The sequence below is a fragment of the Amblyomma mixtum genome, chromosome 2 (genome assembly GCF_055824585.1).
Source record: "Amblyomma mixtum isolate Tamu chromosome 2, ASM5582458v1, whole genome shotgun sequence".
NCBI lineage: Eukaryota > Metazoa > Arthropoda > Arachnida > Ixodida > Ixodidae > Amblyomma > Amblyomma mixtum.
Window position 1 is genome coordinate 305307197 of NC_143013.1, and position 24949 is coordinate 305332145.

The 24949-nt window shown below is 51.0% G+C and overlaps 2 protein-coding genes across 2 annotated transcripts; both read left to right on the top strand.

The window, feature by feature from the left end:
- The first annotated feature begins 11967 nt into the window (after positions 1 to 11967).
- LOC149364785 (uncharacterized) lies at positions 11968 to 15210 on the top strand. Its single transcript, XM_089568756.1, has 2 exons — positions 11968 to 12260; positions 13563 to 15210. The coding sequence occupies exons 1-2, from the start codon at positions 11968 to 11970 to the stop codon at positions 15208 to 15210; spliced, it is 1941 nt and encodes a 646-aa protein (XP_089424882.1).
- A 1798-nt stretch (positions 15211 to 17008) lies between these two features.
- Positions 17009 to 24114, top strand: LOC149364786 (uncharacterized). Its single transcript, XM_089574712.1, has 2 exons — positions 17009 to 17546; positions 22238 to 24114. Exons 1-2 carry the CDS (start codon positions 17281 to 17283, stop codon positions 23871 to 23873), a joined length of 1902 nt encoding a protein of 633 aa, XP_089430838.1. The 5' UTR covers positions 17009 to 17280; the 3' UTR covers positions 23874 to 24114.
- Positions 24115 to 24949: the final 835 nt, after the last annotated feature.

Genomic DNA, 24949 nt, shown 5'->3' on the forward strand with positions numbered 1-24949 from the left:
GGCGCGGATCTCGTAGAGACTACACAATACCACCCTTCGCTTCAAAACAGTGGCAACCCCTCCGTTCCGGCAAGGACTCAAAAAGTTTGAATCGACCGGCGGGAAGATTTCTAAATCCAATTTTCTTGTCGAAAAAAAAATGTCTTTTGTTGCCCAACAAACGTCAACATAGGCAGGAAGGGTCAGAGAATCAGTATTTAAGGAGAACATAAATAGATGGAGTTGGCTTCAGTGTCCCATTATAGATACCCTAGGACATCATACCCACAGAAATAGCTTTTACGGCGAAATTCTACAATGCCTCATCGTTGTCGACAGAAGGCTGTCAGTAGAAGCTTGTCAGCAGAGATGTCACGCTTTTGACGGGTGTCCACCGAGATATGTGAGACGGTTACTGCGTAATTTCCTTTCCTCAAATACAATTTTCATTTTCTTCACTACGGCCCCTCTTTCTCTCTCTTGTTTCACTCCCACTTCCTCCCTTCCTGTACGGTGCGGTTCAGGTGTCCACCGAGAAGACAGAGAATTACTGCTCTATTTCCTTTCCACAAAAAGCAAGCGTTGTGTTTAAAGGGCAAGGCATCGCGCGGAACGGGTGGTGGCGTTCCTTGGACACCCTGGCAGCGCTACAACACGCTGTCGTGTTCCACTCCTCAAGGCGAAGCTTAAGCGTCATTAATTAGCAATTAATTAGCATTCAGCCATTAATTAGTGAATAGTCATTAATTACTAATTTATAATTGGTTAGTAATCAGTCATTATGTGTGACGTCCCCCAGTGGTGACGCCACGAGTGCCACAGAAGCCGTCAAAGTGGTGCGAAAAACGCTTTCACCTCTACGCACTTTAGACAAAGTGCCCCCAGAACTTTGGCTCCTTCACTTCAGGCTGGGACACATCCGGAAAAAGCGTAGTTGGTAGGGGATGTTCAAGTCGGAGGAGCCCTGGAGTTGGGAGGGTCGACGAGGGCAGCAGGTCCCGACTCGGAAGGAAGATGGCGAACTCCATTAAGGAGGAAACTGTACGGAAGGTTTATTCTACATATTTACAAGCGTAAGAGATCAGAAGTGAGAGACTGAAGTGAGAGACGATTCTGCCGCATTCGTTGTCGACTTTTATACCCTTCTTGTTCCCCAAATTCTCTAGGCTGAGGACGCCCACGCCGGAGTGGGAGGAGCCTAGAACTTTCACTGGTGCGCACAAACACAACACCGCACTTATGTTCACGCCCCTGTCATATGTTCAGTCTGAGGGAAAGAAAGTTGCCGTCGAGGAAGCGTCGACTGCGGTAGGTGATGGTTTCCGGCCAGCCAAAGGTCCCCGCGGGTCACTGACATCTGTTGTTCACCAAATGATACCCGCCGCTCATGGCCGGAACGCGAGGTCACGAGAAAGGCCGGAAAGTGGTCTCTTGTCCTTGGAGATGTTCGAACGATGCCCACCAGCTCGTCACGCTGCTTGGCACGCCAAAGAGCCACAGGAAACGAAGCCCTTTGTTCTCCGGCACGCTCACAGCAATTGGGGAATATAACGTCCGTCTCCCCGCGGCGGCGGCAGCGGTGTTCGACACGTGCAGGCACTTCGGAAAGGGGGTCTTGTTTTGCTTAAACTTCAGCCCTTTCGTTTTGGTCGTGCACTCCGACGGGACAAAGTACATAATTGGAATCAGCTGTCACTGGGTCCCCTGTGTGGTCCATGACGGCAGGCTTGGGGCAACGGTCGCCGAGTAGAAAGCAGGTACTCTCAGCCACCCAGGAGACATATGTGTGTTGGCTGCTTCCGCGGCTGCTTAGCCTTCGCCGTACCTTGCTTAACGACGACCCACGTCTGGTGGTAATTTCTCCCAGACCCGTGTTCTCCGACCTTAACATCGCATCTTGCTTCACGATGACACACGTCTGGAAGTAATCTTTCCAGGCCCGTGTACTACGATCTTAACAGGGATTAAACGGGAGGTAATGATGCCCTAGCTGAAATCAAGAAGAAAAAAATGGCTGAGGCTTAACTTGGTTAAGCCTGGAGAATGCGAAGCATCATCGTGTCGCGTAATTTGGAGGCGCACAACCACAGCGACGGCGCGAGGTGGGCCCCCGTTTCTCCACTGTCGTGACGTCATCAAGTCACGTGGTGTGACGTCATGTATCACGTGATTTGGAGGCGCACAACCACAGCGACGGCGCGAGGTGGGCCCCCGTTTCTCCACTGTCGTGACGTCATCGTGTCACGTGGTGTGACGTCGTGTCACGTGATTTGAAGGCGCACAACCACAGCGACGGCGCGAGGTGGGCCCCCGTTTCTCCACTGTCGTGACGTCATCGTGTCACGTGGTGTGACGTCATGTATCACGTGATTTGGAGGCGCATAACCACGGTGAAGGGCTGAAGTGGTAGCTTAAGTAGTATGCTTCGCATAAAACGAACATGGGCAGGGTATGTAATGCGGCGGGAAAGGTAATGCAACGAATTGGCTTCCAAGAGAAAAAAAAACCTAAGAGGGGGCGATGGAGAGTCAGTTGGGCGGGAGAGATCAAAAAAGCTATCAAGATCAAGGTAAGGGGGCCACAGCTGACGCAGTAGAGGATTACCTGTAGGTCAGTAGGACAGGCATATCCCTGCAATTGATGTAGTTAGGGTGATAATCATGATGATGACAACCGAAGAACAGTTATGAGAGGCTGTACACGTCGCAGTGTGATACAAATCCGCAGAAGCAGAAGAAGAAAAAAGAAGCACAAGGGTGGGGACTCCCCCGGTGTTCCTCTCCCGTGTGCTTTCCTTTTGCCTTTGTGAATACCAACCTTTACCTCCCGATTCTTGGCCGATCCCCCAGTGTGGGTATGTGCCATTCTGTCAAAGGCTACAACAACAACAAGCGCCACAAAGCATCCTGGGATCCTCCAACGTCACTGACTGACTTATTTTGCTCGGGACAGAAGTAGACAAGGCGATTTTCGGCCGACGGAGAAGATACGTATGTATGCGCACACCTCACCTTCAACGGAAGCCTGAACACTACACGCTGCGCTCTATGCCTGCCTTGTCGCGCACTGTGCTCCACGAAGATTTTTCAAAATGCAGCCTTGCTTTGATAACGCGCACGCTAGTGTCTTCACTTTAGGACAGGAAACTGAAGCTCCATGTGACCGGACAAGGCGCTGCTTGTACCGACTAGAATATTTGATGACCCTGCGGCCTGGGCCTAATCGTGATATCGCCTTTAAAACTAATTCCTTCCATAATTAGGAAGTAGTTATCCATTAGCGTCAACGCAAGCGCAGGCTTGCGGCTACGAAGGAAAGCTCTACAGCTTTTACAGAAGCTGCGTAGTTGAGGCGAAATTAGTCCTGATCGGGAATCCGAAGCCGGGACCACTGCCTCTTCTGTGCAGTCGCTCTACCAAATGAACTAACCAGAACGGCTAGCAGGTGGTAGGGCGAGAGCGAATTGATCAGCTCGAAGTGGAAATGGTTTTGGTCCAATGTTTAGAAGAATTCCGCAAGGCAGAGTAGATATGTAATAAGTAATTACTAATTAGAATCCACCCAAGCGTACCCAAACGGCTACAAATAAACGCTACACTGCTTTCGCAGCTGCTTCCTAGTCAAGGACAAATTCACTCTTGTCGGAGTTTGATCCCGGGACCATCTTCAGTCCGAGGCAGTCGCTCTGCCAACTGCGCCAACCGGACCACAGTAAAAACTAAGCCATTGCTAATCAGCAATTCCGTACTACAAATCTACACCTTGGGCTATTTCCCTAAAAATGCAGTTGCGAGTCATGCGACGTTTCTATGAATTGTTCCCTTTGGAACATTCAGAGAGACCAGGAATGGAATTTTTGAAAGTAATAATGAGCCGCTTTCTACGTCTAGTCATATCAGAAGACTGCAATTGCCTATCACGGCCTGCATCAGTCTTCGTATCTGGGAATGTGGTAGGTGACAGCTGGACTTTACTGCGCACGTTGTCGCAGGATACCGAGAATACAAATATTGAATGTAAGCGTAGAGTACCCTGCTCCACAGACGCCGACTGAGGGGGGGGGGGGGGGGGGGGGGGGGGGGGGCTGGAGGGCTCGAGCCCCTCCCCCCCCCCCCTTCCTCCCCTGAAATTTTTCCAGGGGGCTTAGCCCCCTCCCCTGGAGGCTGGGCGAAGGTGTCAGGGGCAGCATATCTTCTGCTACGAACTGGCCCATTCACACGGGCGACGGGGAGTCGCCGTGCGCTGCGCTGCTGTAATAAATGATACTTTCGTTAAGCCGTTTCCTTCTGCATCCAATGTTATCCAACGTCCCAATCTCCAACTGTGCGATTGTTTCACGATGGATTCCACCAAGTTCGACTTGCAAGACATCCTAACGATCATCGATATGATCGGTATCAATGTATGATCGGTATGAAGGTATCAAGGCATCATACGGATCATCATACCGATCAGCCTGTTCGTTACGCTTCTAACTCACAGCAATCAATGCTGCGGCAAAAACTAAACGGACTATCATTGGTACACTTCCGATGCTGACGTAGGCCTAAGTACACGTTATGCCACAAGTTTTTGGCTTTCACTTTCTGAGGCCATTATAGCCAGATACACGAAAAACTTTGACCTTTAAACCACCACGGTAACTCAGTGGCTTTAGGATTCGGCAAGCCTGTGGGATCGAATCTCGGCTGCGCGGCCAAATTTCAATGTAAATAAATGCAAAAGCACGCATGTGCTGTGTGACGCTAGCAAAGGTTAAAGCACCGCAGGCAGTCGAAGTTAATCTGGAACGTTCCACTGCGGCGCCTCTCGTAGCCCGCGTGCAGCCCCAGGGCGTAAAATAATGATGAAGAGGGCGGTCAAAAAGCCTTATCAATTCTGGTTTCCAGTGTGGGGCAACGCCCACTGCTGTGATAAAGGCCGCGCCTCAACAAGCACAAGTGGATCGTCTAAGGGCCGCGAAGCGAGCCGGACAGAAGGCATATAGCAATACGCCGGTCGCGTTCCGACTGAGCCACGCTACCTGGCGCCGCAGTTGTCATTGGAAGATCACACATGGCTCTCCCAGCAAATAATAGTTTACTAATATACTCTGAGGCACAAAATGACAGCAGTGGCAATTAGAGACACTGCGCTAGTTAATGGCAGCCTAGATTAAACCAAGACATATGTAATGTTGAGAACCGATAAAGTTGTGTCCCTTAAGGAAACAGTGCATTTTAGTGGTAGCAGGTGATGGCTAAGGGTTAGCTTGGTAGATGAAAACAGAATTTTGCGGGGAAATGATGACCGTAACTAGAACATATAGGGCATTGGATATCCACATGGCCATTCTGCTTTATTGGATGGATGAGTGGTGTTGCTGCTGATGATGATACTGGCAGAGCTGTCATCTGCATGGATGCATCCAAGCCCTTCTGAAGTGCAGGGTAGCGAAGTACTTGAGGAATAATGACTTGCGCCTAGCTGATAATATCACAGGCTGTCATGTCACCGAATCTTTAGAGTGACAACAAACTGGAAGTGTTGCTGCGCTCACAATAGTGGCGTGTCACCAATATACAGGCGGCACAGAGACAGTCCGGCGCATTACTCAGAAGGGTAAGCAATGGCAGCTCACTTCGTGGTTGGTATCTCCAGCACTAAATCAAGGTTCGGTGCGGACGTCTTAAGTGCGCGGAAAAATCTATTTAAACGCAGTGATTGCTACGGGAGACGTCTGCAACTCGCCAGTGTGAACTTGCCGCTGCCTTCGCCGGTTTTCGAGCCAAGCGTTCCTTGTAAATTGATCTCGGCAGGATTGCTACGGGTCTGCCGAGATCAATTTACAAGGAACGCTTGGCTCGAAAACCGGCGAAGGCAGCGGCAAGTTTACACTGGCGAGTTGCAGACGTCGAGCTAGTATTCTAGACACTATAGTCGCGCGACCGATTTCGGTCAATTAGTTACGGTTTCCGAAGCACATGTAAACCGGGGAGGGAGCATAACAAATTTATTTATGCCTGTCGCTCGACCTCCGCGACTCGCCAGTGTGAACTCACCTATAGCCTGCTATCGATGACAAATGTGCACTAAGGGCGATGCGTGGTTCTGTTTATTTTTGTTCAGAAAATACCAGGCGACCATGAATGATCACACTGCAGCAACTGCCGACATACGGCAGCAGACCGTGCAGCTGTTGCGAGCTTGCAATCTCACTGCGGGAATTAAGAGCCGGCACGCCCGTTCATTGCAGCAACAATCACTCTCCCGCCTCGTAACCAACTCATGCCGCTCACTTCGGGTTAAGCACTCCTTCGCCGCCGCCTTGTCTTGGGGGTCCCGCCGGAAAGCGCGCACCTTCTGCGACTTAACTTTGATTGTGGTCTCCGCAACCCACCGCAAACACTTGCTCACAGTCGGTTGGGCTACGCCGACGATTACTTCAATTCCCACGGTGCATTGAAACCCACCGGCGGCGAAGGCGCGCACAGCACTTGCCGCTCCACTGACCGCGCACTCACACTCACACCTCCAAGTTCAACGGCGAGTTCGTCGCACAGCCATTGTGCAGTCTCCTTCCTATGTCAAAATGTCGAAACAACTCGTCCCGCACGTCAAAACCGTCTTCATGCACCCTCCTACACCGTTTCTCGCGCGGCCACCGGCGATGTAAACAACCGCCATTTTCTGCCTCAAGCGGTTTGAGACCACTCGTTCCAGTCACAAAAAATCGTCAGTCGGCTCGCATAATTAGGTAAGCAACGTCAACACTTCTGCACGTTTATGACGTCGGCCGGTGACGCAGAAAATCAATATGGCCGCTGGTCACTGCCGACCAGTAGGAACGGGGCAAATGAGGCACTTTTTGAGACACTTTCCGATTGAGACGATTTTGAGCGACTCGTAATCGCGCCCCAGTGCTCAGCTGCCGAGAAAGTGGACATTGTGCTCGCTTATGCCACCGCGCAAATGGACGCGGAGCTGACATCCAGACTGTATGCTGCCCGACATCCTGGTCGTCGTGTGCCGACTCGTCCCACATTCATATCGATATTTAATCGATTTAGGACCACTGGATCAGTCCATGTTCAGAAAAGGAAAAGACAAGCCAGTGCAACCGACGATTTTGACATTGATGTTCTCGCTTACGTCTCTGACAGGCTGGAAGAAATATGTGTCAGGGAAATAGCAAGCGCATGTGAAGCGAGTCCGACTTCAGTTTGGAGATCACTTTCAAGACACAGCCACCACCCATACCATGCGAGTCTTCACCAGGAACTGACACCAAATGACTTTCAAATACGGCTTGATTTTAGCAACTGGTGCCCGATTCAGTGCGACGAAAACCCGGGATTTCTCCACAGAGTGATTTGGACGGACGAGGCCCAATTTTGCAGGGATTCGAATGTCATTTTGCACAACGCCCATTATTGGTGCGATCAGAACCCGCATTGGCTACTGTCACCCACACTTCGCGCACTTTTAGTGGGAAGCTCCCAGACACCCTTAGAGCGTGTGGGGGTAGCGGTCTCGGACTCTAAGGAGATGCCCTCGACTCAGCGTGGCAAGCTCGGCGGAGACCAGCTACCAAGTGACAAGAGGTTTTTGGGCGTTCGGTGCCCAGCTTTCGCTGGTCGCAAGCCAGAGAATGGGTCGGAGCCGAAGGTTCACAAACAAAACAAGTTTATACAGCAAAGAGACGATACAGAGGATTACACAATCACTAGTACAAACACATACAAAGTGATTAACGAAACAGTGCAACACGTGCAAAGTTAAACTCGAGAGAGAGACTACAGTACAAAGACAATATTGCACCTAAAGTGCACTAGCACACGAGAGAGAGGTAAACAAACAAAACACAATTTGTTCACCGGGCACTGCGGCAGTCCGACGACCAGAGTTCCATGACGATGCCGTCCCGCAGACTGGCGAACGTCGCCTCGTTGGTCCGATGCTGGCCGAGTGGTGTTTTCCCGGGAGTCGAACGGGCGCGCTTCGATGAAGCTTAAACGGCGGTTCGGACCAGGAGGCGCTGCTCTAGCTTCGCGTTCTGCGTCTCACGCGCGAAAGGTAGGAATCGGCTGCTTGGTATCGAAAACAACGACTCGAGGGCTGCGTGCCGCAGACTGCAGAACATGCAGCTGATCAAGCTCGCACTCGTATACATCGGCAACGACAACGCGAGCGTGTGCCTTCGGTGCACTGTGTAAGCATAGGACGGAAAAACTGCCCGTGCGTTGTTTATCAAACGACAAGCCGTACTCTGGGATTATTGCGTGTTTGCTTACTACGCAGTAAGTATAATGACTGGTATGACCGCCGACGATCGACCCTGGTGGACTCTGCTGTGGTCGTTCTACGCTGGTAACCTGCTTCCTGTAAGCTGTAAGCAGAAAAGAATCGGGATACGTTCGTTCAACTGTAGTCTGTCGGCCGCCGGCTTTTGCTGCGGGCAAGGAACGCATAATCTCGGCAAAAGCGCATATCAGCTTGTTGAACGTCCACCCAGAACAAGCGGGTGCACTGTATAAATTTAGCTGCGTCGTTTCTGTAATAATACAGCTTTATAGCAGAGAGCTGGCACTGGAATGAAAGACAATAAAGCCCTGCGTGTCGGCGCCTCACGTTCCGCGTGTGTTTGCATGACGATCAGCGCTAGAGCTCATTTTTATCTCTTTTTTAAATGAGCCAAACGCGAGGAGGTGCATGCCTAGGGTAATTCTCAGATATTTTGAGCATATGTGGCAGAAGGCCCGAGCATGAAGCTGTACAACATGCAGTTGGCGACGACAGAATCAGCACTTGGTCGGCGCGACAATTATTGCCCGCAGAGATGTCTCGAGCAATGTGCTCGTGAGGGCTTTTAATAAAGGACATGTTTCAGTCAAGCGTTTTTCAAAGCATATCCACTTTAGCACTGCGCCAAACGCAACGAAGACCATACGCTCCCGTATCGCGCTCAACCAACACTTCGTAAAACACGTTCAGCACATGCATATATGCGCGCGTCTGAACGCGTACTCAGAACTGGAATCCGGTTACTCTCGTGAAAGGCCTCGAACACCATCGCAATATCCGCCGGGCGCACGAAATTAACAGCCGAAATATTTTGTGAATCAGCTGGTACGCGATCGTAATATGAAGCGAGCAATTGTGCTTGCGAGGTGGTGAGACGATCTAAATATGATCGCGCATACGCACGCAAAACATATCAATAAACACCGAGAACTACCGCAAAAGGTGCCATTGCAGGCGACACAGTCGATATGCACCGTGGCCTAGTCGAAACAAGCGCCTGCATCGCGCAAAACATCGCATGAAGAACCGCGGTCCTTCTAGTCCTTATAAAAATGGCCGCGCGAGCTTCCCGCTACCGTACACCTCTCTGTCGTCTGCTAGCTGCCCGAGCGCTGCCAGCACAAAATCGTCCTGGCGAGTCTGGCCGCCGGCTGGCAGCCCGAAACCGCCCAGCCAGAGAAAAACGAACGCGTTCCGGGCAGCCACCGGAAGTGGGCGGAGCAACCCGAGAAAATCGAGCGCGCTCGGGCAGCCCGCAAGCAACCCGCGGGCTGCCAGAGGCGGATAATCGAAGAAGCCCACTGTCGCGATGGAGAGAGAGGCACGCGCTCGGCTCGGCGGGGCTTTCCCTCTCTCCCGTTGGGCTCGCGCCGGCGAGACGCCGTGCGCGCGGCGGTTTTTGTTTGTTTGTTTTTAAAATGCGCCGAATTTTGTGACAGCTACTTCAGCACAAGTACCAGGCAAGATGGTCAGCAGATGTTTGGTGTGACATTTATGCCGGCCGTGTAGTCGGTCCTTACTTCATTGACGGAAACCTTACTGGAAAGAAGTACTCTTTCTAAAGGGCTTTCTAAAGGGCGTTGTCTCTGAATTTGCCTCAGAGCTGCCACTGGCAGTGTTAAAAAAAATGTGGTTCCAGCATGACGAAGCCCCGCCGCATTTTTCTTCATCCTCTCGGCAATACATGGACGGCTTCTTTCCCAACCAATGGATTGGGCGTGGTGGAACCAGTCTGGCCTCCTAGGTCACCCGATTTATCACCCTTGGATTTCTTTGTGTGGGGATATGTAAAAAATCAAGTTTTCAAGACAGAACCAGCCAGCCTCGAAGACCTGAAGCAACGTGTAAGAATATCACTTGAAAATACTCCCAGAGATATGCTTTTATCTGCTGTGAACTCGATGAAAGACCGCATTCTGCTGTGCATCGCAATGTACGGCAAGCAATTTGAGCACATCATGTGAAGATTGGTTGTTGTCGTCCCAAGTGATAGTGCTTTCGTGGAGTGCCCACATGTGGCTGCAACCAACTAAAACAAAACCATATTCAAATTTTGTTCATTCAAGTTTGTTGTATGACTTGAAAGTGCTGAACATCTGAGGTAAAGGTTTCATAATCATGGACTACTTTTTACGAATCATGAGACGTGTCTGCTCGTACACACGCCAACTGTATCGAGGCGGCAGGTACGAAACAAAGGATAAAAGAAATTAACGGTTGATAGGAATTACACAATGCATGTCAAGATACCAGCACCGCTAAAGAGAACTCCGTACGCTGTCACAGAAGCATGGTTTTCCTTTCACGTAGCTAGAGTGATGAGAGAAAAAAAAAACTGCTTCCTGAGGGGACTGCACAGACAGAGCACAAGGCCAGCGCCAATGTGGGTTCTCAAAATCGACGTCCACGTAGTCGGCAATGACTGTTCTTTTTCATGCGCCGAGCAACGAAGCAAAAGATAGCGCCGGCCGCGGTCTAATCGTAGCGTCGAGGCCCCCTAACCGGGGAAAATAGCGCAGACGTTTCAAATTGGGCGCTTCATTCATTTCCACACGTCACCGCGGACGTTGCGCTAGCACCAAGTTTCCTACGCGCCTTTTGCGCTGAGTTTCGGTTTTATGGGGAAAAAAAGCGCCGCTTTTCCTCGCGCTGCAGAGCTTTAGAGAACGACTTTTTCTTCGTTTCAAAAACTGATATAACATCGTCTTGTCCATGGCTTCGAACTTCTCATTGGTACTAACCACCCAACTGTTTTAATTACAAAGTTAATTAGTGGATTTTAGTTAATTAGCTACATTATTATAGTATTTCTTAAGGTAAATTTTGTCCGCCGCAGCAGAGAGTATGTTCCTGAAGACATTTTTTTTCTATTTCTGATTTCCTATATTTAGGAATTTTTGAAAGTGCTCGCTGAAACACCCAGTATATTCGGTAAGATTACATATGAAATAATTAAAATAACACTAAAAAATATTTTACTTTTTCTAGTTTTCCAATCCGACCAAGTGAAGCATGCAGACTGAAAACAAAAACTGAAGACGAAGACTTATAAGCAGAAAAGAAGCCACGCCTGTTTTTAACTTTTCTTCCTCTATTTTCTTGTTTTCTTAAGGGTTGTAGAGCTCTCTCCTGTCGTGTATGTGCATGTGACGTCTTCTTGGCAAGACGAAAAAAAAGTGCCCGAGTTTGGAGCGCTACCACCGTGGAGTCCGACATGTGCAGCAACGGTTCCAGGGCTGCTTCCTGCAAAGCCGGTGCGTATCCGTCGGGTACAACATCGATATAGGGCTACGAAGCCGCAGTGAGCGAACATATATCCGCGTCAGTTCCTCGTTTAAGGGAAGTTACTGGGAAGTACCCTTCACTAATGTAAAGCATCTGAGTAGAGGGGCCTTTCAGGGGCTGTACGCGTACATCGCCACATGACAGCTTCCATATGACATGTGCGCGCTGAATGTATATAACCACGAGGCACTTACAAAAGTACCTTCAGGAACCTCTGCGAGCGCCATCCTCAGAAACGAAACGTCTACAGTACACGGATGTTCACTTTATGTAAAAGCGCACCGCACCATTTTCAGCTTCTGTGAATTCCTCTGCGTTATATGGATATAGGGAAGGGGTGCACGGACGCGTCACTTACTTTACACCGTTCTACTGCAGGGTGAGTTCACGTGAAAGCGCAGCTAGCCGACAATAACCGCAATGGCAGCGCGGTGGCTGCGCCGGACCCTTCGCCGCTACCCTGGCAGGTTTCTATTAGGGACGGTGATCGGTATCCTCCTCTATGGCCATTATCTATGCACAACGTCGCTAGCGGGAAGTACAGGCCCATCCATCGGAGCCTGGCAGAGGGCCAAGCCGGTGGGTCATCGCATTCGGACCCCAGGCTGCACGGTGCCCCAGTTCGACCCATTCGACCCGTCTGTGAGGACTTACTTCCTACGACGATCCAATGGCAGCAGGTGCCATGGAAAGCCCAACTTCCTCATATTTAGGTAAGCCAGCCACTCACCGCTTTGAAGCGACTGGTTTAGGAACTTGCTTGCACCAGCAGATGTATGCGCCCAGCTGAGCTGACCATGACTAAACTTGGCAGCTTCACTGCCTGACACAAAGCTAGGGCGAACTCCGTCAAAACGGCTGCAGCGCCAGAGTTTGCGATCCTATGAAGGCTTGTCGCGGCCAGGGGACGACAATTAGAATTCTGCTGCGTAAGAAGAGCATCGGGGCCCCTTGATGGCAGTTTACTCCATGCAGGAAAATTTGCAATACATCCCCTTGATGGCAGTTTACAAAATACAGATGTATTTGCAATACATGGGCTTCTAAATGAGTATTACGCTCCCGAAAAAAACTGCAACTTCCTTCCAACTGCCGTATTATCAGACAAACTGTGTGACATTCCCCCTCTAAAAGAAGCCTGTAACCGTACCTATTTTCGCGTCCTCTGACGCCTATAAACTTCAGAATAGCGTGGTGGAAAACGGTTGAAATACGCGCTCACTCGCCGTTTCCCACGCTGGCCAAAAGAAAGAAGGGGCTGAAGAATTGTGAAGAAAGTGTGAAGTGCACCGAGTCTTTATTTCCGAATTGAGAGCCCGTTACCGCTTGCGGCTTTCGCGCTAAATTCAGCGATAACGAAAGAGTCGCACCAAAATGTGGACGGAAAGCACCATGGCCCCTTGTGTCACTTCTTTCTTGCCCTCCGGCGCGTGGCTGCAGCAAGCATTCAAGTTCAGTAAGGCATCCGCAATAATTGCTTCGTAAGGAGAGTAATGCACTTCTCCCGTAGAAGGAGGAAAAGGAGATTATGAGTAAAGAAAAATCGCGGTAACGGCCTCTGAATGACCATCTGAACCCTACAGTAACACAGTAATGCAGTAATACCCTACAGTAATCAGTAATCCTTATTTCACTCATTCATGCATTCCAGTCACAATTAATACAACAAAAGAGCACGCTGAAGGGATGCTCACAGGTGTGTTCGTTTATACCGTCTGAAAGGAACGATTTTATCGTAGTTGATTCGCCTTTGGCCTTGATAGGTGCTTGAGTACCACAGTCATAAAATCATCAAGAAATCAAACACGGTTCTTCGTACGGCGCATAGAAATCCCAAATATGTTGCAGTAAAATAAACTGCGCCAGAAACAATGCGCCGCGATGATCTCTCGCGAGCAGGATGCACAGCTGCCTTTTCCTAAGATAAATCAAAAGCTTTCCGCAAAATAACCTGAGCAAATTGAACAGTACGATATCGTAAATATTCCACACACACAGACCTTGCATTCTTGCAGGGACGGTTTTCCCACCATACTCCCCGAGAAGTTGAAGGACCATGGCGTGGCGCCGGAGGACGTGGAGTGCTTCTACCAGGAAATCTACCGAAACGAATCTCTCGAAATCCCTGACGAGAATTACACCTATGGGCCAAGGGAGCCACTGCTCTTCGACAGACCATTGACTAAAGAGTTCCTCTTTGTCGAATGCGCGACGAGACAGTCTCCGAAGCAACTATTTCACAACCAGTTTCTAATCAACCCACTCATCAAGGAGAGCGTCGAAGAGCGCTGCCGTAAGGCGCCTAGCAGCACTGCCCGCAACCTCAGCGTCTTGTTGCTGCATCTGGACTCGGTCTCGTATCTGAATTTTGAGAGGCATCTTCCAGACACCGCTCAGTTCTTGCGTGACAAGCTTGGCGCATTCCAACTCCGGGGATACAATAAAATTGGCGACAATTCCTACCCAAACCAAATCGCTTTCGTCACGGGTTTCAAGGACTTCGAGGCCACCAAGGCGGCGCCTGACGGATTCTTCGACAAACTCACGGCTAATCTGATATGGAACATGTACGGTGAGCGTGGCTATAGGACACTGTTCCTGGAAGAGGCACCGTCGTATGGCCTCTTCCACTACTTTAACCATGGATTTCGACAGTCTCCAGCCGACTATTATCTGCGACACTTTATAATGGCAACAGAAGATTCGCCAAATAGGACGCAGGATTCGCTACGTGTCCGCTGTCTAGGACCGACAATGCCTTGCGAAGAGCTGCTCGACCACCTGGCTCGGTTCACGGCCGTAATGGCTGGACGGCTTTTCTTCGCCGCCGCTAGCTTCATCGATATTACGCACGATAATCTGAACAGCGCGGGCTACGCGGACGAGCCCTTCCGACGGTTCCTGGAGACGCTTCATGTTTCTGGAGTGCTTAACCATACTGTTCTCGTCTTTCTCAGCGACCACGGCTTTCGGTTTGGAGACCTACGGGCCACGTACATCGGGAAGTTCGAAGACCGAGAGCCGTTCGCCTTCCTGGCTTTCCCGCCTTGGTTCCTGAAGCAGAATCCAGAAGCTGCACGCATCCTCCATGTAAATCAGCACCGCCTTACAACACCCTTTGACGTTCACGCCACGCTGGTCGAGCTACTCGACTACCCTAACCTCGAACGACCGAACACCAAGTACGGCCTCAGCTTGCTGCACGAGGTCCCGGACACTAGGACTTGCGCTGACGCGTCGATCCCCCGCCAGTGGTGCTCTTGCAATATCCGTGCAGACCTAGCTGTGCCAAGAGCCGTAGCCTTATCCATGGCGAATAATCTAGTGTCCACCATTAATGGCGTGGTGGGAAGGGCGACAAGAAAGTGTGCCAAGTTCCACCTGCTCCAAGTCCTGGACGTTACGGCGCTCCAGGAAACGGCCAATGATCGCGCAGCGAACGTCAGCCACTACTGGGTTAGCGTCGTACTGTCACCGGGCAGGGCATTATTCGAAGGAACTGTGAGTGTTCACGGTGATACCAATACCATGACACTGTCTAGCGAAATGAGCCGCATGGACATGTACGGGCCGGTTACACAGTGTGTGCGCAATCACTGGTTCGAGAAGTATTGTTACTGCCGTACACTAATCGCAGAGCTGCTGGCCAGTCACGCGTTTTGACCCCGATTTTAACTGCCAGCACCACACCGAAGTAGAGCAAAAAAAAAAAAAGAACCCGCTGAGTAGGCTGGCAAAATAAATATACGGGTACGTCTTCTTTCGTTACGGTGTTATCATTAAATGGCGATGGCGGAGCCATGAGTCTGTTCTGTATTCTCTGTTGCTGTCGGATCCTAGTTCATGTTCCTTCCGTCTCTTATTCATTGCGGTGACGTGCAGCAGTGGAAAGCGACGCAATGCATGCCTTTGGTGTCGCACGTGGGCGGACAATAGACGACATACTTGTCCCCCACTGTTCATCATTTTGGCACGAGAAGGATGTGTAGGAAAGCCGTGAGATAAATTTGATGCTACTTTTTAATGTCACATATAATAGGAAGTCTGAAATAAAAGTATGAACTAAAGAAGTTTGGAGAAGACGACAAGGATGACGATAAGCTTGACGTGTATTAACCTGAGAACAAAAAAGAAGAAGTATTCGGTGAGAAGGGAAGAGATGATTCGTGTAGAAGAGAAGACGATGACGACAATGATGACGTGTACCAACGCCAAGGCTAAAAATGCGCGAGGGATAGCGTGGCGTGGTGGTGGTGGTGAAAACTTTTATTTTGTGAAATAGAGTTCGGGAGCCGCAGAGTGGCCCCGCTACATGGTCGGCGTCCCTAGTCCGGGACACCGCATGACGAGGCCCCGTCTCTCGCCCGTTTCACCAGAGCCCTTTGGGACTCAAGCGAGGAGCAGTTGAGGAGGGCAGTGTCCCATGCCTCTCTGGAAGGGGTAGGGGAAGGGGGGAGGTGGGGATTTTGAGTACATGCCCACACCATGTGGAAGATATCACAGGTCTCCCCACAGTGTGGGCATCGCCCATCCGTGTTAGGATCGTAATGTTTTATGATTGCAGGACAGAGTAGAGTACTTGTCTGCAGGCGCCTTAAAGTTCGCTCCTCCGTCTTGGGGAGAGGGAGAGAACAAAGAAGCGGAACAAAGAAGCGCTGCTCTGACGCCACTCGCTCCTCGCGTCTGCGCAGTTGGGGCTCTCCGGGGCTCCGCAAAATAGTAGTGTTGCTTTCGCAACGAAATGGGCGTCGAGGATTGATTGACTGATTGAAAACATCTTTATTTGCTGAACATTCTTGGAACATGTGGGTGGGCCGCCTAGTTCGGTAGTCCACTGGTTATTGCTGCTGCGCTGGCCCTCCCCATCAGCCAGTGCTGACGGTCAGGATCATCGCTGAGCAGAATAGCCTCCCACTGCTCCTCTGAGGGGCGGGCTCAGTAAAAGTCTCACATCTCGGTGGAGACCTCAACAGCGCCGTAACGGAAGGGATCAGAAGGTAGTGAAAGAGCAAGAAGAGAAAGTGTTTAGTTTAGTTTATGGTGGTTAAACGTCCCGAAGCGACTCAGGCTATGGAGACGCCGCAGAGAAGGGCTCCGGAAATTTCGACCACCTGGGGTTCTTCCACGTGCACTAACGTCGCACAATACACGGGCCTCTAGCATTTCGCTTCTATGAAAATTCGACCACCGCGGCCGGGATCGAACCCGCGTCCTTCGGGTCAGCAGCCAAGCGCCATATCACTGAGCCACCGCGGTGGCTCGCGGAAGGGCTAAAAGTGATTGTCGGTGTAGCTAAACACGTTCTCTCCTCTCATCACCAACGCATACTCGGAGTCCGAAGTGCTCTTCCACGTGCGAACGCGAGCAGACGAAACGTGAGACCCGTGCAGCCCGTGCGTCAGTACATGCTGTGTCCACGTGATCACCAAGAGGTGCCTTTAGTGGGCGCTCGCTTGGCGTTCCGACCACCCTTTGACGCCATCGCAAGCTAGTGCTCGACGAGATCGAAAACGATTATAAATGCCCCAATATTTAATTAATTGCGCAGTGTTGGAGCTTTTCAAGTCACATTTCCTCTGTTTTAGACCATCGGGATTCGATTAAAGCAAAAATCTCAACACACAAAATGTACTGAGATGAAAAGGCAACAGGCACTTCAGACGCGTTTTTCACTTCCTGCGGCACCATCGCAGGGTGAGGCCAGCTGCGATCTTCAGCCAGCAGCAGGCCGAGATGACGGGACGACGGCTGCACCGCTTCCGTATCCATTTTCTGCTGCTGTCAGTGCTCGGCGTTCTCTTCTACTGCAGTAGCTACCTTGGAACCTGGCGGACGTCTGTCGGAGGCTGGCAGAGAGCCAGCCCAGTGGGCGACCGAATAAGGACCCCCGGCTGCGTGATCCCCCAGTTCGACCCGTTCGACCCGTCTGTGATGCCTTACTTCATCCGCCGCTCCAAGGGCAGCAGGTGCCGAGGAAAGCCAAACTTCCTGACCGTCAAGTAAGCGAGCCACTCACGTGCAGCTTTACAGCGAGCGTTCTGGAAGGGACTTTCGCACCGATTGTTGTGCATGGGGCATCCATTTGGACAGCGGCGCCCTGCGCCGTATTATGTACTATTAACAGAAAATTTTTATCTTCACTTGCTGACCAGCAAGAAAATCCGAAATGCTCATCCAAACAAAGCTGAAAATGTCAGCGTTCGCTGGTTGTGCACCGATGGTGTTGAACGCTCCCATTACACTTCATTCACAGTGCGTTTCTGAGATTGTGCGTCTCATTTACGCGAACGCGAGATTCTGCGCGGCGTGTCGCTCGTGAGTGAGTGCGGATGGTCTAGCTATGCTACTACCTGACACATGGCTGCCACAGAGGGAAAAAAATATTGCGGTTCAACTACTGCTGAACCTGGTTAGAGAGCGAAAGCTATGACGTATCGGGCAACTATAAGCGGCTCGGCGTCTTTGACGTTGAGTCCGTTCCGGACACTGGATAGGCAGCGCACCCACCCTGCCACCCTGGCAGGCGGTAGTTAATGGTTGATAGCGAGAGTTTGCTCATCCAATCAAAGCTGCGGCCTATTGCAGCAGCACCGCGTGCCTGCCACAACGCTGTCAGCGCTAGCGGATGCAGCCCAAATCTCTCTCTCATCACCCCCACGTACCTATTAGCGCGATTCAGGCAGATTCAGGCGTCCACTAATTCGAGCCAGTTATGCGCGCTTCCTTTTCTTAAAACCATCGCAGTGTAAAACGTTTTCAACGCGAACGCCAACGCCAATGAACACAATGAATGCCGACGGCCTATATATGGCTTCAGTGCGGCGTTTCTGCCACAACGTTGTCGATGTCAACGCATGCAGCGCACATCTGTCACTACCGCCACGTAGCTTAAAGCCCTACTGAGGTGTCCACTGTTCCAAGAGGGCAGATATGCGCCTTTCCTCTGCTTTCTAAGTTCCCGCTCCAATGGTTTCGTAGCTTAAAGCGCGACACGCGGTTTGAGATAACCACAGTTAAGTTCGGTAACCGCAGTTAACTCTGCCCGTGTAACAAGGGTATAAGGTGTCCACTGTCCCAGGGGGCCAGTTATGCGCCTTTCCTTTGCTTTCGAAGCTCAAGGTAATTTCAAGGTCAAATTAACACGGACCGCAATTGAAGCCCGAGGTTCCGTAGTGAAGCTTTCGCTATAAAAAATAGTGCCTTCTAAGGAAGGGAAATGACGCAGTAACTGTCTCATTTCTAAATGGACACCTAAACCGCGCCGTGGCGGTAGGGAGGAAGAGGGTGTGTGGTGTGTGGCTTAGGTCTGCTATGCCAGGATATGCGTAGCGTGAGGTATTGGTATATCTTGGTTAAGCTTGTTATTAGCTTGTTAAACTTCGAAGTTCCGGTACGTGTAACTATGACTGAATTAAAGACGAGAGAATGCGCAGTATCAATTGTGAAGCGTTTATTTGTTTCTTATGGTTTCTCTTCTTCTCCTCGTTGGTGAAACCATATGCCGTCGACGTTCGTTGTGTTCATTGGCGTTGGCGTTGGCAACGTTTTACACTCCGATCATTTTAAGGAAATGAAGTGCGCATAATGGCTCCCTGGGTAAGTGGACGCGTGAATCGTGCTTACAGGTACAGTCTTTGTCAAAAGTAACCAGGCTGCATGGTTTGCTTCTAGGTCGTACAGTGGAGCCCTTACAGCTTCCCTGAAGCTGAAATGGTCGTTAAAGGTAAGGACTGGGGGTCTTCTTACCTTCCAACACCTTTTGATCTTTAGGAAAGACACAAGGGCTCCACTATACAAGCTAGAAACAAACCATGCAGCCTGGTTACTTTTGACAAAGATGGTACGTGGGGTGATGAAGTGTAGTGGGCTGAGGGCCTCGTGAAGTCATAGGCCGTCGGCGTTCACTGTTCATTGCCGTTGGCGTTTTTCTTCCGTGGAACACGGCGCAGTAGCTGTTGCGACTGACTGAGAAAAGGATGAAAAGAAAAGTCCACGGGCCGGCCATCTGGCTCGAGCCGAGCCACCACCGCTGCCACGTGCAGATAGAGGAGAGTTTAAAGATGAGCAAAGAGTGAAAGAGTGAATGAGGCGCGCGCCGCAACAACCGCGTCCGCTGAAGCGAAGACGCTGGCTGGAACAAGTGATACCAAAAAAATTACAAGGAACTTTAGCGGCTAAAGTGGTGAAAGGCGAAAGCCTGAGGGCTGCATTTTGCTACGCGAATGTTCACTTCACATTCTGTTGGTGCATTAATTAACTGCCAAATAATGACGCTTAATTTTGCCTTTAGGAGTGGAACGCGACAGTGTTGTGTAGCGCTGCCAGGGAGTCCACGGAACGCTACCACCAGTTCGGAGTGATGCGTTGCCCTTTAAACGCAACGCTTTTAGAGGAAAGATATGGCGCTGTAATTCTCTGTCATCTCGGTGGACACCTGAACCGCACCGTACAGGAAGGGAGGTGGTGGAGTGAAAGAAAGAGGGCCCGTAATGGAGAAAATGAAAATTGTATTTAAGGAAAGGAATTTACGCAGTAACTGTTTCTCATATCTTGGTGGACACCAGTCTAAAATTGTATTTGAGGAAAGGAAACTGGGCAGTAACTGTCTCACATATTCAGTGGACACCCGTCAAAGTTCGCGCGCAGTGACATCACGACCATTTCGACCAATCTGAAACGCGGACAAATTTGATAACACGTCTTGGTCACGACAGTATGAGCCGTTAAAGGCTTTCGCCTTAATATCTATCCTGTCTCCCAGGCACAGTAGCTGTGTATCCCTCCACATTTATACAAGCGGCGCAATCTCCTCGCGCATGCGCACTAGCCCGCAGCGGTGAGCGCGCGTGGCGAGGAACGCCAGCTGTGCGTAGTGACGTCACTTGCTCCTCGCGCATGCGCAGTATGGTCGAGCAAGAGAGCACGCGAAACGGCAAAACTGTGGCCAATGTAGCTCACGTTGCAAGAGAGAGAGAGAGGGGTGCCTTAGTGAAGGGCTCCGGAATAATTTCGTCCACCTGGCAATCTTTAACGTGCACTGACATCACACAGCGCACAGCACACTGCCGCCTTTTGCGTTTCGCATCCATCGAAACGCGGCCGCCGTGGCCGGGTTGTAACCCGGGTACTCCGGCTCAGTAGCCGAGCGCCCTAACCACGGAGCCACCGCGGCGGGTCTATGGTGTGAACCTTTTCATGCTTGTCGGTGTTTCGCCTCGCTCGTCTATGGTCGGCCGTCAGGCAGTAACCACGTTCCTCCCTATTGCTAGAGTCCTCTGCGTCGTACTCGGACTCGCTACGTCGCACTCTCCTCCTGCTATACTCCTGCCATGCTCCGCGCCCTGGTTAACGGTCACGTGATCGCGGACGGAGACTTCTGGCTCTATACAGTTCACCACAGTTAGCGAAAATCGCGCTTACCTTAACCGCGGTTAAGGGGCCGCTAACTAAGGGCCTTGTGGGGCCCATGCTGCTCTTCCCGAGCGACCAATCATTAATCTGACTGCCAACTGCCACGGTGGGCAGGTTGCGATGGCGCCGCAAGGTCACGTGACCTTGGTGGCCCACCTGTCTCCTGGGTTGCTCTCTGGGGTCCACCTGCCAGAGCTGTGCCGTGATTTTTCGCTTACAACGCCGACGCCTACAAAACCGACGCCAGATTTTCTGATTAACGGGGCCTTTAATGCTTGCGCATTTATTCGCCCACCGATGAACATGATCAGCGAACGGTGCAGCCGTCGGGCATCTGCTCGCACCCGGCGCGCCCGCGTGGAGGCGGGCGCCCAGCAAGGCTCCCCTAGGCACCTCAGCTCCAGCATCACGCAGAGAGCGGAGAGATATAGCGCGCGCAACACGCGTACATGGTCAGTCACACGATCAGTCAAAGCGCCGGCTCTATAGTAGGCGTAGTGCCCGATCAACGCCTCAGAATTCCTCCGCTAGGGCAGGAGCGCCGCGCTGCCGTCACCAAGCCAAACTTCAGCTAAATTTCCTATTCGTCGTTCGTCCACGCCTTTTCTGTGATCGCCGCTACTGAAAGCGGGTATCAGTCGTGCACTCTAAAGTTTTCAGTTTCTCTTTCTGAACATGCTACTCCTCGGCCGAACCTGAAACTACAGGCACAGGTGTAGACTCCTCATTGCGAGCGAATGAGGCATGGTTCTGTTTAGAGGTACATGCATGACAACGTGACTTACGAGGGTCTTACAGGACCGTATTTTTCTCTTAGAAGTTTGTTTGAAATCGTGCCTTCTTTTTGTGTTTTCAAAAAGCGATGATCACTTAATTTTCCGGTCACATTTGATATGGCAGAAGACGCTTAACGGACTGTCATACATCTTATTCTTTAGCGACGTCGTTCGACGTCTTTCGTTGTTTAACCGTCATCTTTCTGCGGTGCTGTGTTGTGCAAAATCATGGTCAAAAAATCATGGTCCAGAAAGTCATAAAAAGTTTTTTTTAATGCGTCATGTGTCAAGAACGAAAATATGAACAATAAGGTACACTGTAAGCCGATGACGGGCACATGCCATGGTAAACCATCCCGTGAATAACAGTGTACTTGAGCATTTTTTTTTATCTTTCTGAGATCTGAAACTTTCGGCAGAGCACGCTGAGTAGATGGGATATTGTGATCACAATGATCATACAGAATCACTGTGCCACGCTCACACGTCTTACATTCTTGCAGGAATGGTTTCCCGGCCATCCTTGAAGAGAAGCTCAAGGAACATGACGTGCCTCCTCAGGACATAGCCTGCTTCTATAAGGAAATTCGACGAAATGAATCTCTCCCTATTCCCGACGATAGTTATGAGTTCGGGCCAGAACAACCACTGCTTTTCAATCGGTCGCTTTCCGAGGAGTTCATCTACGTCGAATTTGGCACGAGGCAGTATCCAGGACGGCGCTTTCACGACCAGTTTCTCTTCAACCCTATCATCAAGGAGAGCGTCGAAGACCGCTGTCGGAGGGCACCTAAAAGAACTGCCCACAACCTCAGCGTCTTGCTACTCGTTCTGGACTCGGTCTCATACCTGAACTTTGAGAGACACCTGCCCGATACCGCTCAGTTCTTGCGTGAAAAGCTCGATATATTCCAACTCCGAGGGTACAACAAAATTGGTGACAACTCCTATCCAAACCAGGTGGCTTTAATCACGGGCCTCCAGGACTCCGAGGCAACCAAGGCGGCGCCCGATGGATTCTTCGACAACGTCACTGCCAGTATGATCTGGAGCCAGTACGGTGAGCGAGGCTATCGGACACTGTTCCTGGAAGAGGCACCGTCCGTTGGCATCTTCAACTACTTTACCGACGGCTTCCGACGTGCGCCCACCGACTACTATCTTCGACACGCTATACTGGCTACAGAAGATTCGCCGAAGAAAATAAGAGATTCGCTACAAGTTCGCTGCCTAGGACCGACAATGCCTTGCGAAGAGTTGCTCGACTACCTGGCTCGGTTCACGGCCGTAATGGCCGAGCGGCCTTTCTTCGCCTGCGCTATTGTCATCGATATTACGCACAATAATCTGAACAGCGCTGGCTACGCGGACGAGCCCTTCCGACGCCTCCTGGAGACGCTGCACGCTTCTGGCGTGCTCAGCCACACAGTTCTCGTCTTCCTCAGCGACCACGGCTTGCGCTTTGGCGACATACGTACCACGTATATCGGTAAGTTCGAGGACCGAGAACCGTTCGCCTTCTTGGCTTTCCCGCCTTGGTTCCTGAAGCAGAATCCAGAAGCTGCACGCGTCCTCCGCGTAAACCAGAACCGCCTTACGACACCCTTTGACGTTCACGCCACGCTGGTCGAGCTACTCGACTACCCTAACCTCGAGCGACCGAACACAACGTATGGCCTTAGTTTGCTGCACGAAGTACCGGACACGAGGACCTGCGCTGACGCGTCCATCAGCCACCACTGGTGCACGTGCAACGCCCAGGCCGATGCCGCTGTGTCGAGCGCGATGGCCTCGTCTCTCGCGAATCATCTCGTGTCCAGAATTAATGACGTGGCAGCGGGGGTGTCACGAAAGTGCATCGCATACAAACTGCTTCAGGTCCTGGACGTCACGGCGCTGCAGCAAACTGCCGGAGAGCGCGCAGCGAACATCAGCCACTACTGGGTAGGTGTGCTGGTGTCGCCAGGTGGGGACCTGTTTGAAGGAACCGTGCGTGTTCACGGCGACACCATGACTTTGTTGAACGAGATAAGTCGCATGGACATGTACTGGCCGGTGTCGCATTGCGAAAGGGAACACTGGCTTGAGAAGTATTGCCACTGCCGCAGAATGGCCGAACAGCTGCTTACGTCTTTGTAGCCAGTTCGCTTATCGTTTCCTGAAGTTGTTATTCGGTTTGCGTAGCATTAATATTTATAGATGAATTATAGAAACGATGCTCATGAGTGAAAACAGGAGCACCGGACGCGGAGCTGTAGATAGGTTTTTGCAGTATTGGAATTTGATCCTGAGAGTTACAACATGAAAGCATGTGCTGAACGCTATGGCTGCATCAATAAGCTGGTGTAATAATAAATGTACCCTTGTTTTCGTGACATAGCCTGTATTTTTGAGCCAGCAAATGCAGTTCCCGAATGTCTTCTGTGCTGACTCCAATTATTTTTACTCGTACTTTTCGTGTTCACATTTGTGCCGCGCTATCTGGGTAAAAGAATGTTCGTTAATATGCACATTCAAATTCGTGCCTTTTTAACGCATGCTGGTAGGGCTCCTCTTGTGCAGAAAATCTGGCGTCGTCGTCGGCGTTGTGAGCGATGAATATAGGGCGTAGGGGGGGACCAGGCAGCCACCCCCGAAGGAGCAGCCTAGGTGCGCTACCTATGATCACGTGACCTTGTGGCGTATCACAACCTGCCCACCGTATGGTTAGCAAAGTAACCGCCCTGGCAGGTGGCAGTTAATTATTCATAGCGAGTGGTTGCTTGGAAAGAGCAACTTTGGTCGCACAAGACCCACCGGTGCCTGCCATCGCAGGGCAGTGGCGCATCCCTTAACTACTGCACCATTGCACAAGAAGAGATATGAGGGCTCCCAGGTACATAAAAAAATTCAGGGGGGCGCTTTGTTGACCTAAAGCGTGGAGAGCCGAAAGCCTTAAACGCGGTGTTATTGCTTGTGTCACTGATGTGTGATTACGATGTTAAGCTTCGCCTCATGAGTGTGGAACGCGATAGCGTCTTGCAACGCTGCCAGGGAGTCCACAGAACGCCATCGCCCGTTCGGCTCTACGTCTTGCTTATCGGTAAATTAGTTTTTGAGGAAAGGAAATGTATCTGTGTCGCATATCTCGGTGGACACCTGAACCTCGCCGTAAGGGAAGGGAGGAAGATGGGGGTGAACGAAGACACCGTATTCACTAGACGCGCCTTTGTTGA